This window comes from Mixophyes fleayi, chromosome 3 (assembly GCF_038048845.1).
Source record: "Mixophyes fleayi isolate aMixFle1 chromosome 3, aMixFle1.hap1, whole genome shotgun sequence".
Lineage (NCBI taxonomy): Eukaryota > Metazoa > Chordata > Amphibia > Anura > Limnodynastidae > Mixophyes > Mixophyes fleayi.
Genome location: NC_134404.1, coordinates 304,876,008 through 304,894,640, shown reverse-complemented (window position 1 = coordinate 304,894,640; position 18,633 = coordinate 304,876,008). Strand labels below are relative to the sequence as shown.

General features: G+C 39.0%; 1 protein-coding gene and 1 long non-coding RNA gene across 3 annotated transcripts in view; one reads left to right on the top strand and one right to left on the bottom strand.

Annotated features, from left to right (window-relative positions):
- Positions 1–267: 267 nt before the first annotated feature.
- The window catches only part of LOC142144756 (uncharacterized), a 144,812-nt gene continuing 126,446 nt past the window's right edge, over positions 268–18,633 (bottom strand). The window contains exon 19 of the mRNA XM_075203921.1: positions 268–475. Coding sequence (XP_075060022.1) covers positions 363–475 — 113 coding nt within the window. The 3' untranslated portion in view covers positions 268–362. The remainder of the gene's footprint in view (positions 476–18,633) is intronic.
- LOC142144759 (uncharacterized) overlaps positions 13,312–18,633 on the top strand; it is a 36,773-nt gene continuing 31,451 nt past the window's right edge. For both annotated transcript variants that reach the window (XR_012689783.1, XR_012689782.1), the window contains exon 1: positions 13,312–13,391. This is a non-coding gene — a long non-coding RNA (uncharacterized LOC142144759). The remainder of the gene's footprint in view (positions 13,392–18,633) is intronic.

Sequence of the window (18,633 nt, the reverse complement as noted above, 5' to 3'; positions counted from 1 at the left end):
GACTCTTCTATGTAAGATATTCTTAACCCCTACCTCACAACTGAAGTTGTGAAGTCTGAATATTGTGAGGATTGGTTAGTCACTTAATTATACTCTCCAGATGTTCTGTCAGCCTTTTAGCCTTACTCTCCAAAAGGTTCTCCTTGCTGTTCAGCCCTCTCCTCCAGAGGTTCTGTCTCTCTGTCTACCTTCCCAGAGGATCTGTCTGTCAAACAGTCATCTTCATCTGAGGCTGCACTACTATATTAATTTTTTTTTACAGATCCATATCTTGTTCCAGTGCCAGCTGAATCAGCCTCTGACTGTCTTCCTTTACCAGGGCTGCATCTGTCTGGACTTTGTACAGTAAACTACAGGCTCCATCAACAGCCTTCTTTGTCATCTTTTGGTTTGTTGTGGATGCTGCCATAGACTTTCTTGAGAATTCTTGTTTTAAGCTTCTCTTTAAGGATGTGTATATACTTCTCCAAACAACCTAGAATGATATAAAGAATCAGAATGTACATATTTTAATAGTTAAAGATGCTTAGCTAACCTAAGTTATAGTGAAATACAGTAATAACTGCATTATACCTTCAATGGGATGCCTTTTGCAACGTCAAGAAAAAGTAAAACCTCCAAGCACTCAAAATGGACATATGTAATAAAGACCTGGGGATATATTTACTAAACTGCAGGTTTGAATAAGTTGAGATGTTGCCTATAGCAACCAATCAGATTCTAGTTATCATTTATTTAGTACATTCTACAAAATAACAGTTAGATTCTGATTGGTTGCTATAGACAACACCTCCACTTTTTCAAACCCGCAATTCAGTTAATATATCCTCTGATGTCCCCTCTCTCACAATTAACTCAAAGCATAAATGAAGCTTAACCGAGCAGTGTTTTAGGAGAATAATGTAAATGTTGAAATAAATGAAGGTAGTGGTCCTAAAGTGGTAGTAGGTTGGATTTTGTGGTGACGTATTCACCATATACATTTCCAGCTGGACATACACAAAACTAGATGCTAATTGATTATTATGTAAATAACTGTTTAATGTCAACAACCGTGCTTCAAGCCTGTATTGTAACAGTGTACTATTGGCAAGTGTAGGTTAAACAGAAGTATCTAATTTAACAGAAATGAAGTAAAATAGGATTGTTTGATGATGATGATGATGATGATGATGATGATTGTTTGCCATACACTACTACTCATACTTTACATGTCCTAGTTTCTCCTGATGCACTTCCATACCCGGGATTAGGGGGGATGAGGACCAACCATTTCTATTTTAGGAACTGAAAGATGAAGCAAATGTCTTTATTTATTAGACTCCACAAACTTTGTTTCTATACTGATCAATCTACAGTTCCCATAGGTATCTGCATCAGAACACTGATTTGGCTGGTTGCCAGTGTAAAGTGCTTTGATCTGCTGTAACTTAAGAAGCGAGCTAGGTGTAGTTATACTGCTCCCTTCAGGCTTACTTGCACTCTATTTTCTCTGCCTTATGAGGATATCCACCTGCTTGGTAGATAGAGCTATCAGAAATATTGGGGTCCAAACTTCTATGTGGGGGAATTAGTTTCAAACAGAATAGTTATTTAAAAAAGGCATTTAACATTTTTATTACAGGTAATATATAAATTAAATTTGATATTGTATTTTTAGAAAATGTCTAGTTCAAAAATATTTTAAAATGCAAACATTTTAGGCAATTCCATTTATTGAGGTTTATCTCCTCCTGTGTGTGATCCTGTATTTGCATTTTTAAATGTGCCAAGTAGTTACATTGAAATTTTTACTCCTCTTTCTTATGTCCAAGATGAGACACATGGGGCTCAAACCAACAGAATAAAATGTGGGATGAGATTATGGATCACTTCCAGGATAACTGGCGTCTGTTAGTGCTAATGAAAATTGACCACATACACAGGCCTTAGCGGTCATCTGCCGACCATATTTACCAATATGCCCAATAATCTTATCAATTTTGATTGTATTATTATTAGTCACATCAGTTGTTTTTGGGCAACGCATGGCAATACCAGGTCAGCATTCCATGTAACACTACATACATATCATGTTCTGTTACTTTTCAGTGAATCCTCTCCTTCCCACTTATAACTTCATATTTGCTTACTCTCTCGGAACGGTGGGAGACTCCCAGAATACGAGGAGAGTCGCACAACCTCCCAGATACTGCCATCTCCTTCATAAAAAGAGGGTACAGCCTTGAGGACACGATTCACATCATCAGACCTCGCCGGGCGTTTGCCTGTCAGTGCATGGTGGGGGCAGGCTGTAATGTAGCAACTTATACCCCCTCACTTGCCCTTCGGTCCAAAAATAAGGCAAATATGGATAATTTGTGTCTCAAATGTTCCTTTATCAACACTGGCATGAAATCAACAATCAGTTATACATATATAAATAGCACTGCCTCCAGTGCAATAACTTATAATTGATAAGCCTGCAACAAATGGCATTGCTCTGTTCAATGAACAAAGCCATCAATAAATAAACATCAATTCTGTTACATGCATGTTATGTATTTCTGAATAATTAAAAAGCTTCCAGACGTCTTTTTACCATATGCTGTTTCTCTTTGTTTTAGCAGGCCCCTCACTGCACTCCCTACATTTCAGATGCTGTTCACCATGGTTCCCATGGTGACCATATACATGCCAAAAGAAAATAACGAAGGATTTGAGAATTTCAGTCTAAAGGCAATAGCGAGTGAAATATATAAATATTAATAGCATCATTTACTAATTTCATAATTTTACATTTTCCACAAATGAATGCATAGATATAGCAATTGATAATTACAATAATAATATGTAATACTAAATTCTAAGCCTATTAAATATATTATTGATGCTTTCTGAAATATCAGAGATATAATTTTTTTTATAATTAAAATTACACATTATTATTACACATTTATTATTAAATTATTATTATTATAATTGCTTCATATAACTAGCCCCTAAGCTACAGTGACATGAGCCATCTATCTTTATGCACTATAAGACTGCTTTGAATAAGCTTCTTCCCTTTCATTTAAATACTATAGCCACTGGCATTATTCAGGGCCTGCTAGTGTCCTGAAGAAGATACATGGCTGAAAAATAAGCATTTATGGCACAGACATATATAATTATATATACATATGTATGTATCCAAATATATATATATATATATATATATATATATATATATATATATATATCAAAAAATATATTTTCTGTTTATAGACTGTTGAATAATGCTTTATGAGTTCTGGGGATTTGTTGAGCATTGCTACCAATTAATGATGTAGAAAACAGGATTTAGGCATACCGCCGAACTGTTCTTTTTTCACTGGACAGTCACTATTTCTATTGTTAAAAGCGAGGGAGTTCACACAATGGATTTGGCCTCTCAGTGGGTGGATCAGTGGCATTGTCTTAACTGACAGGTGTGGACCGGTGGTAGTCATGTTTTCCAAAAGAAGAAATACCGACATTTATCCTGATGACATAAAAATGCTTTCAGGCTAAATGCCGGAATTTCAATTTGCACTGATAATATACCGACATTGTGATTGCCGACAGTGCAAATACTGACCGTCACAATGCCGACATTAAATCAGAAATGCTAGCGGGTCCAGCTATACAGCTTGAACCACTGGCAGTAAACAGTCATAAAAATAAATAAATACATTTTTGAAAAAGTGTCCCCTCCCCTCCCCAGTCATAGTAATCCTAGTGTTGCCGGCTTAGTGCTGATCGGAGGAAAATCATCGGGACAAACAACGTGGGGCCCCCCGACTGTCCTTCAACCAGCCCTAGGCTTAGCCAGCTGGGGCTGGTGACACTATAGCAGGGGAACCTTGATGGCACTATAGCATGGGAACCTGCAGCAGGGGGTCCCCCCGCCATGATGCCAACCAGCCCAAGACTGGTCAGCACGGAGCTGGATTCTCTAGGGATTTGGGGTCCGCAAAAAATGACATTGCTGATTTAATGTAGCATTGTGACTGTCAGCATTTTCATTGTCGGCAATCACAATGTTGATATTTTACCAGTGTTGGGCAAATTGAAATATCGGCATTTAGCTTGTTGGCAGGATAAGTGTTGGTATTTCTTCCATCGGGATTTCATACCCAACCCGTGTGGCCTGGGTGTATGTTTTCGTTTAGAATGTTGGAAAGTATACAAACATAAGTTAACATGGTTGTGTATTTTTCTGACTCCCACAGATCTTGCATCCTGAAGGCTACAAATGTATCCAATTGTATGAAGCCAAACTGAGGATATTGAGGGTTGGGTGATCTTTAACTAGATCATATTTTTAAAGGCCTATGAAATACTATATTAATCTGCAAAAAACATATAAAAACAAACCAACTTTTTATTGTCTGATAAGTATCCTCCAATTATTCAAAAGTGATCTTCATGCTATATTGCTAAAGTGATATGTTGCATTTTTGCTAATATCTTTAATGTTTGACTAAATCAGTGATAGGCAAGTAATAAATGTAATCAAAGAAAGAGGGACCTATCAGCAGGAATTGTACAAAAGTGTTACAAACAATCTGACAACAAATCAGGCAAGAGCTGGGGGCCACAGGTAAGGTTTGGAAGATCCTAGTACCACCTGTTGGCCATCACTGGACTAGATGATATGGCACCTTCATTCCGTGTGGATTGATCTCCAGGAAATTTTCACCTAATGAGATCAACTACAGCATCGGGGATAAAGAACTCCTCGCCATTAAGACTGCCCTAGAGGAGTGGCGCTACCATCTGGAAGGGGCTATCTATCCCATTACCGTGATCGTGGACCACAAGAATCTTACATACCTACAGTCGTCCCAATGTTTGAATCCTCGGCAAGCCTGGTGGTTACTTTTTTCTCCAGATTTCAATTAAACCTGACCTTGTGTTCCGGCACTAAGAATTTCAGGGCTGATGCCCTTTCTAGGTCCTTGACCCCTTGGATATTTGCATTCTGGAACCCAAACTCATCAACAAGCCACTCAAAATCCTGGCCCTAACCAAGTCTTCTGTCAAGACTCCTCCTATTGGACAATCTTTGTTGAAGCACACCTTCGTACCAACCTTCGCACCAATCACCTTCGCTGTTAGCGTGGAACCATGACTCCAAATTTGTCAGTCATGCTAGTGTCAAGAAGACCCTAGCCCTCTTATCTCATAATTACTGATGGCCCTCTTTAAGCGTTGATGTCCACAAGTACGTCTCAGCCTGTGAGGTTTGTGCCCGTCTTAAGACACCCAGGCAGTCTCCGGCAGGTCTCTTACTTCCCCTACTTGTTCCAGATTCTCCGTGGGTCAGCATTATTATGGATTACATCACCGACCTTCCCATCAGCCGTGGTTTTAATACAATTTTGGTTGTGATCGACAGTTTCTCCAAATGGACACATTTAGTCCCTCTTAAGATGTTACCTTCTGCTGCAGATCTGGATCTTCTCTTCATTGAGAATATCTTTAGTATCCACGGTTGCCTATGGGACCGACCGTGAGGTACAATTCATCTCCAGGTTTTAGAGATCTTTCTGTAATCATCTTGGGATCAAGTTAAAGTTCTACTCGGGATACCACCCACAGACCAATGGTCAAACTGAGCAAATCAACCAGGATTTGGAGACTTTCCTCCGATGTTACTGTTCTGAACACCAGACCACCTGGAGCGATCACCTTCCCTGGGCAGAATTCTCACATACCAACCACCAACACGAGTTTACAGGGGTCTCCCCTTTCTTTACCATCTTTTGTAGACAAATGTAGATTTTCTGCCTGTACATTATAGCGTAGGAAGCTCAATGCTACTGTGCCCATGATAGGTGCAATGATGCTGTCTCTGTGGACCTCCTTCTGTGTCTTTAGCTTGGTTCTTAGTCTGCTTCTCATCTCTGCATTTGGACTCTGACTGCTCTCTGGATTGATCACTGCCTGCCCTGTCTCTGCAGCGGACTGTGAATACTTTCTGTATCACTGCCTGCCCTGACCTAAGTATTTGACTCTGACTATTCTCTGCATTGCTGCCTGCTCTGCCCTCAGCACTGGACTCTTTGACATTGTTGGAGTCTATTATTGGATTTTGTCTGTCCAGAAAGCTAAGGGACTGCATTTCTTGTTACCTATCCAGTATGATTGATTGGTGTCTCTAATCGGTCTAGTGCCTGCATCCATTCTGGAATAAGCCCTTACTATCACATACCTAAAAATGGGGGAAACCAAGTACCAGTGAGCACCATTAGCCAAGAAAAAGGGAGCTGCTATAGGCAAAGGCTACAATTAGTCTGGTTCTAGAGCAGACCTGGTCAATCTGTGGCTCTCCAGGTGTTGTGAAACTACAAGTCCCAGCATTCCTTACCAACTGTGGGCTGGCTATCTACTAGCATGCTGGGGCTTCACAGGCAATGCAGGAATGAGCTGTGATTAATAAATACTGGCCCAGAAGTTTGTTCTACATAGGAGATGATAATAAAAAGTTAATGCTATAATTTATTTACAAGTGTTTAATTATAGATAACAAGTGCATCCTGTACTTTACTTGTCTTTAATATGTACTAAGAACATGTTGGTGATATCTAATTGCTCAGAGGGTCTTGTATGCAAGAATTAAAATATAATATCTGTTCAGCATCAAATATATAAGAACTGTAAACATTTTCATTCTATATGATCCATGATATGCAAATGTTATTTACTGAACAATAAACGTTCACAAAAGAAAAATATTCAGGATAACTGATTAAAATGTAAACACAATAAACTTTAAACAATGTTGTATCTTACTCATAAACATACAATCCAACATTTCAAAAGGAGGCACTAATTATTATTTATAAAATAGGGAAGTGTTTTGTGTGTTGATTAACACACCTTAGAATACTTTTGAAAACACATTATCATAACACACAGATTACACAAATCTACAAACATGGTAAAACACACAGAAATGTGTGTCCATAATGATACATGAGTGGTGTGGATGTTTTCATTCCCACTTTATCCAAAATATGCATTTTCAGCAATGACACTTTTGATTTTCCTCAAATCCCCACAAAGTCAATGACCCCAATCTGCTCCATATGTCATAGTTGCATGGCTAACAATGTATAGACACTGAAGTATGGGCTAAACATAATAATAATAATAATTAATTTAATTACATATTATAGACATTTAACTAAGGGCTGAATATTATACACATTTCACTATGGACATTTATTTTAAAAAGATAGGACCTAGTGCACTTTAACACTGGGGCTGAAGGGGAGAAGGTGACCTAGGGGGCAAAAACTGTAAATCCAGGACTGACAAAAGTCCATCAAGTACTACCTATTGTTATATATGCTAGAATTTTGTAGAGTGCATATCTGTTATAGAAATTATATACTGGTAATATAATTCAATGAAATTGTTAAAAAATATATAGTTTCTGACAAACCCTGGTCATCTAAGTTGCAGAATACAAAATAAATATCTTGTCTTTTGCACAAAACACTAATTCCCCACTAGGCACCCTCCCCGATTTTCCTGACTCATTTATATTTTGCATATCCCCTGGAGTTGGAAGAAAGACACCCGCTCCATTGGTACCTGAGAGGTTAAAGCCACTAGAGGTGGTCCTGACGCATATTCACTGTTAGCTGGACAGTCACAATAATCCCCATTCTCCTCGCTTGATGGAATTATGCTAAGATGATCCCTCTTCTTTAGTTTCTATTTGAGTTACAGGGCTGGTGCATTGAATATAAGCCAGAGCATGATGCGTATCTATTACTTCAGTGGTTATGAACTGGACTCGCTGTTCCCTTTGAGCTGATAAGAGCTCATTTATCTCATATGACTCTAACAAGTCTCACCTGAAACACGTTCCCTCATCAGCTCTGTTATTAAGTCCTGCTTTCCAAGCACATCGTTGTACTTGGCCACACTTCTTTTATGGGGAATTTTTCAGGTCAAGTCAAGCTGTCCAGTATTTCTGTTCGTCATGCAAAAGCTGGCAGTAGTTTCCCTGCATGCTAAATAAAATGGATTTGCACCCCTGGCATCGCAACATGGTTTATCTAGATGCAAATTTGTACCTTTAGATAGATTTGCTCCTAATTAAGTCCTATCCTGGTATTTGTCTCTTCTATTCACCTGCTAGATAACATAGTGGATGTGCTGGAAAGGTTTAAAGTGAACAATATTATATATTATAGCTTTTATATGTTAACAAATTTGTAAGATGAGTGTAACAGATTAGTTATTTGGCAGCTGTGAATGTTTATGATAAAATCAAGGCCGATAACAAGGCAGAACATTCTCTGATAACACCTCAGTCATAACATGTTATGTTTCTGATAAACTTGCTTGTAGTTCCAGTATTCTTAGGCCTGAAAAACAAAATGTTATAGCCAAAAGGGGCTGGTGGCCAGATATGTGGCGTACATGATTTGTAGGAAGACAGATTAAAGGATGCCCACAATGCTTACTAGACTAAAACAATAGGATGATTTGTCATGCAGGCATTGGTCAACATGCTTGCAGGTGAATCCTCTGGTAAAATGTATGACATGATCTGTCCAGAGGATAGCAGATCCTGAAGGGAGCCTTCACTGCAGGGATGGTTGTCCAATGTAGCCCAGAGTCAGGGAAAAGTTTCAATATTAATAGGCAGCCTGAAGTCACCAGGAACAGACAAGCAGTTCAGAAAAGACTTCTTTCAAGGAACAGACTGAGGTAAATACCAGGATATCCACAAAAGCATCAGTGAAGCAAGACTCAAACATTACAGACTGGACAGCTTTATTTTTACAATGCAGTTTAGAGTTGTGCTCCCCCTCCTACCTCTAAATCCCTCCATATATTTTACATTTTACCCCCTGAAGGATGACATGGCTGTGCCAAGGTGCAAAACTGCACCATCATAATTCTAAATGAGGACCGTAGAGAGCATTGGTCGTCACTGAGAGGTACAGATACAGTGTCCATGGCTGATGTACCAATGGGAATGATGGAATAGTTTTGGGTGAAAGTGGAGGATCACCTATTTTCCTTGTTGTTAGTTCTTACTTTTCCTATTCTGCCATCCAAGTCAGATATGTGCTGTATCACAGTCTCTCTATGGGGGGGTGATATAGAGTTGGACCCAACCAAGTGCATCTGTTCGTCATGTAAAATTTTCCACAATGAGCACGTGCACAACTTAGACCAATATGTTGAGCTGCACTTATGTAACACTTGTCGCCTCTCGCGCTTTAAGAGTCAAAATACAAATGTGAAAATGTAAACGTGCAGACACATGTGCAAAAACTTTTACTTTCCACTTTTAATCACCCTCTATGTGGGCAGCAGCCTGTGTTTAACTGTGAAAAGAATGCATACATTGCCTCCAAATATATATAGAAATGTGTATTTAGCTTAAAAAAAAAACCATTAACTTGAATATTTGCATATTTGTGAGTTGCGGTATTTGCAACGGTGTATAGAAAGCTATGGCTTAGATTCATTTCAATCCAACAATATAGCAAAATGTTTGTCTATATATAACAGCAAAAGTGCTTGTCCATATTAATCTTAAGTCTTTCTTTAGCCATTTAAAATGTGGTAATGTATGTAGCCATAATGAGCAAAAGACAATTGTTTGCAATTAACAACCTAATATAAAGTACATGAAATTGTACCTAATTAAGCTAGAATATTGTCATGGAACAATAGATTTTACTTTTTTTAAAAAAAAAAAAAGATTACAGAATACTTTTCAAATTGAATCAACATCAGAGGCTGCCTGGGCAGGGGGGAAGGGAGGCAGGGGGGCATATGCCCTCCAGGCCAGTCCCATAGTAGGCTAACTTTGGCTGCGTCACCTGCATTTTTTTAATTTACAATGTTCCTAATAGGCTGCTGAGTTAAGTCTTGCCCCCCGGGCTGAAATTTGCCAGCCCTCTCCTCAGCATCATGTATAGTTAAATATGTATTTTGACTGTAAACTATAATTGCAATATTTGTACATTTCAGATTTGTTTCTACCATATAAAGAAGTCAGTTACCTTGAAGTGCCTCAGGCTTGTCCTCCACAGTAGCAGCAGGTCTTTCAGATGGAGATAACTGTGGCTCTGATGGTTTTTATTAAAGCACAGACTTGAGCTTCTGGCTTAGAAACAGGACCTGTGCCAACTTTAGACAATGCAGCTGCACTGCGCCCTCTAGTGGAATTTGGAATTATTGCATACATTTAACAGGTAATTTATTGTTTTCCTTTCTTAATATTAAGTAGTAAGTACCTATTTGTTATGTTAAATTACTTTAATCTATTAACCTAAAATGGACATAAATCGTAATAAAAAGCAGAGACATTTAAAAAAAGAAAAATAAATAAAACATAAAAGTGTATTTCTTAATAACCTGTTTGTCAGATCTACATTCTATAAATTAGGGTGATTCATAATGGATTTTGTACATGTCATATTATTATGGGAAAAAATTCATACAGCTTTAGTGCAGCATTGTATCCCACCTGGGGACTATTTGAACTGGACTTGCAGCTGCCGCTTCTCCCTGAAATGATTGCTTAAATTAAATGTGTTTGCTCCCAACATTATTCATGTAGTGAAATGGGTGCATGCATGGATGCATGGGCCAGTATGTTGCTGGGATAACTGAAATAGAAGTCGCAGGGCTTATAGTATCCCTGGTGGTGACATTGAATGTTTACTTTTTTTTTTCTTTTAAAAAAAAAAAAGAACTGATGTGTATAAAGCATCTCTCACTGAAGCTTGTTTATTAATGACCATGTTTTCAACACGACCCCTTTCAATTCTTATCGCAAAGATAAGGATTGAAAGATCATGTATATTTATTAGAAAACTTAAACAAACAGGAACAGCAGTCACGAAAAACTGTCCTATCTTTCCTATGGTCACTATCGCAATGTGGCCACCTTTACGATAGTGACCTGAGGGGAGAGTAATAAGACACTGGGAGGGATCCGAAGATCCCACTACCGCAATGCTCTCCCCATACAGCAGATATAACAAATACGGTAATGTACGCCAGCCAGTGCTGTATATGCATGAGCTAGCATACATTACCGTAAGTGTAAATGCATTTTCATTACTTGTTAAATTGCGGTAAATAGCAGTCCCCGTAGATATCTATGGAGACTGCTATGTATTTTGAAAAAAAATGCAAAGCAGCAGATATCTATGATAACTGCTGCAATATAATGTTGATAGATTTGGACAATACTTAAATTTGCGTCTATAACTGTTTTCAGGGAATTTACATGAAAAATTAGCTATAATAAATAGGCCCCAATGTAACAAATGCGTTAATGCAAATTCCCATAACATAAAGTAAAGTTAGAAACACAAAAATTAATCATACCTCACAGCTTGGTTTTAATCAAAATACCCATCAATCCCAATCATTATCAAACACTCTTCTAACTGTATTCTGCTTCACTTACTTTCATTCATACGGCTTCAGTGCAGAGTTGCCTCCCTCCTGGGGACTGTCAGGGAGAAGCAGCATCTGTAAGCCCGGTTCAAACAGTCTCCAGGAGACACAACGCTGCACTAAAGCTGTATGAATGAAATGAATGGTTAAATTAAATGATTGAGTGTGTCCTTTTATTCATTCGTTTGTCAATGACGCCAACGGAGAAAATATCTCAGTAACCTGTCACAATTGGTTAGATATAAGCATGTTGAGAAACTGTCAGAATTAACAATACTACAAATATATTGATGGAGTGATAAGCGGGACAATATAAATACCAATTATTCTGCTTTAGGAAAATTAGTAAATTCTGAAATGTGTCTAATGGTTATGTGGTATATGACATGCCAAGCTGATAATGTAAAACTAGGTAGATGATGATAATAACATCAGTTCTATAAATCAGTGGTTAATAAGTAAGTGGGACCAATATTCCTATAGAGGAGAGATGCAAATATGACATCTCGATTGCAAACTATCAAAAACAGCCCCATGAGAACAGGCTGAATAATAACTTTCAGAGTCGCCATGATCCACACTACAGGCAGTCTAACAGGACTGAAAAAGATCCCACTTTACCCAGTATACATAACAGAACTACTCTTATTTTTAAATGATGTGTGTTACAATATCTATTTGATAACATGTACTTTTATCATTAATGTCACAGAATAGGATAGTTTGTATCCAAAGTAAACAGTAATTGGCAAATGTAAGAAGGGGCTGAAAAACAAGTTACAGCCAGAGAAACTTCATACCACTGACAGTCTAATAGGATCAAATCGGATCCCAACTCATCTTTGAATAGATAACAGCATTCCCTTAATCCCTATAAATTATCATGCACTAATTTGAGGGCTCAAGATAAACAGTGTCAGGTTACCGTTGAGCATGTACTTTTTATCCCCGTATCCTCCTAGAGGGTCTGCTCTAGCACACATTATGACTGTGTATTCAGTATGTGTGTTTTCATTCCCATAGCCTGTCTGTGGTCACCCCCATACTGTGTTTTATATTAGCTTTAGGCAATATATGAGATAAATGTGTCATATTATCTATTACACTGTAGGGGATTCCTATTGTTTACTTATGCCAACAGAGTAAGTCTATGTCTATTGTAGGTCTGCATAAACAATACATCAATAATTATATTATATCAGGTAGACCAGACTATTGTTTAACAGAAGCTATCTTTGTTTATCTAAACAACCGGAGATCTAACTAAGGGTAATGTCCCCTCCTCTGTTAAAATCTAGTCAGGCAAGTGTTATGTTTAAAACACAATGGAGTGAATAGTCACCAATAGATTATGCTGTAACCATTTATATAGATTGTGTATATTTGGTCCTGCTATTTACATTGCTAGTTAACCACATGTCAGAGGCTAAAAATAAGAAACTGTAATATGGTGCCTTTAGCTACATCTGTAGGCAAACGAGATAATGTTTAGTGGTGTATTCACAAGCCAGACATAATGGCTTTTTTATTTAAGCAGCTTAATTAGGAAACGTGTATTGTATTACTATGCCTTAATATCCAAAGACACAGCAGACAGTCAACACACCCCTACAGCCTGAGGCTATTCTGTGGGCATAAGATAGAGCAGTGGAGTGTCAGGGGGGGTTGATGGAGGAAAGATCAGACTGGTGTAGGAGGTATGGTTCCTGCCAGCTGACAGAGAACAGAGATCAGGAGAAGTACTGCAAGGACCCTTGTTCCTCTTCCTTTGGATAAGTTACCCCAGGTCTTGTGAATCTGTGTGCTCGCCAAACGCGAAGTGACAGTGAAGCCGGACCATTACCCTGCTGGCAGTTACTGGGGCTTTGAACTCCCAGGAAAGCGTAAGCCTATAGTCGGATTTCCCAAGATGGCCATAATAGGACCGGTATTGTGTTGTATGTACTACTCTTGTGTCCATTGTGCATACCTGTAATTGTTACTCCTGTACATATGTTGGTTTTGTGCCTGTTGATGTTTCATTAATAAAAGCTACCATTGTTTAAGTTGGATATCTGCCTGGGTGTAAGTATTTACCAAGTACAGGGGAACTCGGTAGGCTGTTCAGCCTTGGTAGACACCGTCCCCTCACAAACAGCATCTGAACCAGCGAGCTGCAAATACAGAGGAATAATTAGTGAGAACATAAATTATTATGTATTAATATAAGAGATGGAGATAAGCTACATTTGAGTTAAGTAACGAGTGGTTAATACAGAGCACACACTGCTCACTGCTCTGTGAATAAGTATAAATCAAACAGACAGCGTCTCTCGGGGAATAACAGGATTGTGTAAAATCATATTTGAATGAGATAGCTGACATTACGCTGTGTGAATATATGATTTAACTTGGCCACATGGTGATTGAGTATATAACATTAATTAGACCTCTGATATCTACCACTTTACTTAAGACTTTACCCATATGTCATAGTTATTATGGAGCAGTAAAGGCAGTATAATTAAATCAGTCACTCAATGAGGTGACATTGTTGGACCAGATCTTGGATCAGATGAAGAGCACAGATCTGAAGGTAAAATGTGTATAGTGTGTACACATGAATGGGCATGCTGATCGGGACTTAATTTGTTCTCCCTATGTTGGTAAATCACTAATCATTAGAATTTTCTTATAGTGTGTACCTAAGCTGATGTGATAGATTTTAGTAGTATATTGAGTGCCTGAATTTGGGGTAAAAAAGCTTGATCTGCAATTTGTCTGGACACATAGTAGATATTTTAGTTTATATCCCCCCAGGACCACTTTCTCCTTCTGAACCTTCATTTTTTGTCAGAATTTGGAAACAACGCATTTGTGAGCAACATCCAAACTACAGCTTTGTTATATAATTCAATAAAGGGGAGAGCTACACCCATCAAAAGGTTTAAATTTTTGTAGGAGCTCCCTTGAAATTTTAGCCTGCTCTTTCTTTCAAATACAATTAGTTAAAAGGCCTGAACTCTTTAAGGTATTGTTTAGGAACTTGAAAGTGAACGGTATGGAAAAAGTATAGAGCTGTCAGAATTCCTAGCAAGAATTTCACGGAGAGCAATGTAAAATGAAGCAAAGTGGTTTATTAAGCACAGAACATAGATTGGACTGAGATAAGGCAAATTAAAACAGCAGATAAACACAGGTACTGGATGTCAGATGGCAGGATTATAAAACAGAGCTTCGCCTACAGTATCCAGATAGGTGTTATGATCGCAGGCAGAGAACGACTGAATGTCCAGGCTAAGCAGAGATAGTCTGCAGTTACAGGTGCTGGATAACTGGAGATGTAGTAGTCACTTGCACAGGAACTGGATAGTGGAAGATGCAATAGACTGCAGGCACAGGAGCTGGATAGCTGGAGATGCAATACTGTGCAGCACAGAAGCTGGAACACAGGTGGTGTAACAGTCTGCAGGCAGGAGTACACAGTGATCCAGGTAAGCAGACAGTCAGGAGACTGGATCAGAGGAGGTGTAACGGTCTGCAGGCAAGAGTACACGGAGGTTCAGGTAAACAGATAGCTGGATGGCTGGAACAGAAAAGATGTAACGGGCTGCAGACACAGACAAAGAAGGGTCAAACAAGCCATCGGTCAAAAGTCAGACGGTCCACAATGAAGCCAGGGAGAAAACAGGAACGAAGTCAAAGCAAAGCAGGGGTCAGGGTCATAAGCTCAGATGCAAACAGAAGGACAAGCAGGAGTTTGTACCAGGAAGTCAATCAGGATCCATACACAGGAATAAACAGATGAACCAGCAGCAGTTAAGACAACAGCTGAATTGGCCCAGTTTGCAGGGAGAAGTAGTCTTAGAAAGGCTACCACAGGTGAAAGGGATCCGATGGTAATGAGCTAAACTCCTATAGGAAGGAGACTAGTCCAGGTGCAACAGCCCCTTTTGATGGTAGAGAGGTACTGTAGGCTAGATACATATAATGACAGAGTCCAGACATAATCCCTTGCAGGAAAGAGGTGCTGAAAGAATGCAAAGTAGCATCCCGACAGAAGATGCTGCAATACAGCCGAGGCAGACTGTAACAAGGGTCTATTTATCAAAGGCAGAAAAGCCATATCTCAGGGGCAAATGGATGTATCTATGGCTTTATCAAAGGCTATTAAAGAGATTCCTATTTAACAAAGAGTACTTGTACCTCTGCAATCCTCCTTTCGCTATCGCCATCTCAGGATGATGATAGCAGAAAATAGTGAATGTAAAAAAAATGTAATATCTAAATAAAACATTTTTTCCAATGGTAAATATTTAAAAATATTAATTGTTATTATGCACTTTTGTTATTCTTTTTTCTAAACAAGTGGTAATGAAAGTCAAAGTCAGGGCATTCAGATCCACAGCACATGCATATGCCCTGAGACTGACCCAGCGAGTATGGCACTAATCTAATAGTAATGACTAGCAGAACATTGTCAGCAAGTAGACATATTTTATGTGTGTCCTGTAATCTCTTTGAATGATCTTATAGACAAATATTGATTTTAGGGTAATTGATTAATTTTTCTCCCACTCAAAATCTATCTCTAAACCAGTAAAAGTAAAAGAACAGTCGTATTGACCAGGCGGGAATAAATCAAGTTTAAGATATGTATTGTGTTATCAGAAGCCTCTCTATGTTTAAGGAAACCCACTTGATTTGAATTCAATGTTACGAGACGGCGCCACCGTCGCAGTGGGTTGTCTGTTTACTCTTCTGACCACATCTCGGCTGTTGCCCTGACAGCCGGGACGTCACTTCCATCCCCCTCGTCCCGGGCATCAGCCGGGGTGCTCTGTTTCTCACTGCCGTGCCCCGGCGAAGATCTGTACTGTGCCAACAAGGCCCATCTCCTTTGCTCCCGCCTTAACAAGGAGGGAAAAGATCAGGCCCAGGCATTGAGGAAGAGCTGCATCTAGGTGTTTAGTCTCTTTTAAAAGTTCTGTTTTGCTTCCTGCTTGGATTGCCTTTGGTGCTAATTCCACCTCTGGCTCCACCTTTCTGGAGGGTGGTAAAGCCAGTAACTTTCTGGATGTGGAATTCGCCCAGACTTTAGGAATTCCCTCGGTCAAGCTTGAGTCAGTAATCACTGTCTGGATAATGATAATGAGAATAATTCAGTATAATATCCCATTAAGTATGCAAAAGACTTTGCCTTACATAAGCCCTTTAAAATCATCTGAATTTCTAAATACGCTTTCTCGCGTTTTTTGCCTGCCAACCGACAGCACAACAACGTCGACAAGCAGCGGCTCTCTCTGTCCCCGAGTTTAAAGTGCTAGCTCTTTGGAACAGGGAGATCTGCAGTCACTTCCTATAGAGCATTTCATATTGGGCAATGGTGTACCATGGAATTCTGGGAAGGCCTTAGGTGTGCCGAGGGTGAGAAAAGTTTGCGTAGCGCTATTGTAAAGCACACCGACACTGGACTGGGGAGCAGTGGAAACGTGTTCTGTGGAGTGACGACTCACGCTTCTCTGACAGTCAGATGGGCATATCTGGGTTTCGCGGATGCCGGGAGAATGTTACTTGTCTGACTGCATTATGCCAACTGTGAAGTTTGATGGAGGATGGATAATGGTATGGGGCTGTATTTCAGGGTTTGGGCTAGGCCCCTTATTTCCTTTGAAGGATAATCTTAATCCTTCAGCATACCAACTCATACTTCCAACTTTGTGGCAACAGTTTTGGAAGTCCCTTTCCTATTCCAACATGATTGTGTCCCAGTGCGCAAAGCAAGGACTACAAAGACATGGTTTGAGGAGCTCGGTGTGAAAAAACGTGACTGGGCTGCACAGAGCCCTGACCTCAATCCCATCGAACACCTTTGGGATGAACTGGAACGAAGATTGTGAGTCAGGCCTTTTCGCCCAACATCCATGCCTGGCCTCATAAATACTCTACAGAATGAATGGGCACAAATTCCCACAGAAACACTCCAACATCTTGTGGAAAGCCTTCCAAGAAGAGTGGAAACTGTTATCACTGCAAAAGGGGGACATCAGTTTACATCAGTGTAAACTGAACTTTGCAAATCAGTTGTGTAATGACAACATATACACATATGATACATTTACAGTGTTACAGCAGTTTAATTTAAGTAAATTCCCCTTATTACATGTCTGCATCTTCTGGGCAAGTATGAATATAATCATTGGTGCTACTGAGAGGGTGAACATCCCATGTACTGTGCTCAGGGAGAAACTTTTTGTGGCAAGATCAAACTGTAGGAAATCTACCAGCTTTCATTGGCTGTGAATAATCACATGAGACTAGTGCCACATAGTCTTCAGCCATGTGACAAACAACTAATGCTCAAGCATTTTAGAACAAAAACATAGTGGGAGAGGCAAAGTTTTATTGTTAATTTTCTCAAGAATATATATATATAACTTCATTGCAAACAGACTCGGCAATGCTATAAAAGTTAGATTTTTTTCAAACCTGTATTACAGGTACACTTTATGCTAAGCTAATAGCAAGAAAAATCATATTATTTTGAAAGCAAAGAAAACATCACAATTTGGTTATTAATTCATAACATAGATTATAGGTATTAATGTTTAGGACATGAGTAGTAGGGTAAGTATGGGCACCTTCCTATGTCACACAATGGCAAATAATGCATAATTGAAGATATTCATGTTTCAGCAGTTAATGGAGTTGCACCAGGCAATTTCACTGCCTTTAGAAACAGCATTCACGATAAAGGGCCTGATCCATTAAGGAAAGTAAGACAAAAAAAAGGAGTAACTTTGCACCTTGGCAAAACCATGTTGCATTGGAGGGGGAGGTAAGTTTAAAAGGTAGAGACAGATTTATAGTTAGGGTAGGGCATGTCCTAGATCAACTTTAAATTTCAGTGTAAAAATAAGCTATCAAGTATTTGTGTGCTACATGAAAAAACAGCCAGTATTTAACTTAAAATAATAAAATAAAAAATAATAAACTCATTTGCACCCATTGCATCGTAACATGGTTTGTCCAGAAGAAAATATACTCTTTCTTTAGCCTTACTTTTCTTAATGAATCAGGCCCAATGACGGAAAGTGCTGAAGGAATCAATAGACTGCACATTTAATCGTCTCTGGAGAGGCTTCGGCTGCAGGAGAAAAGTGAGAACCCAGCACAAATTGGAATCTCTTCAATCTACTG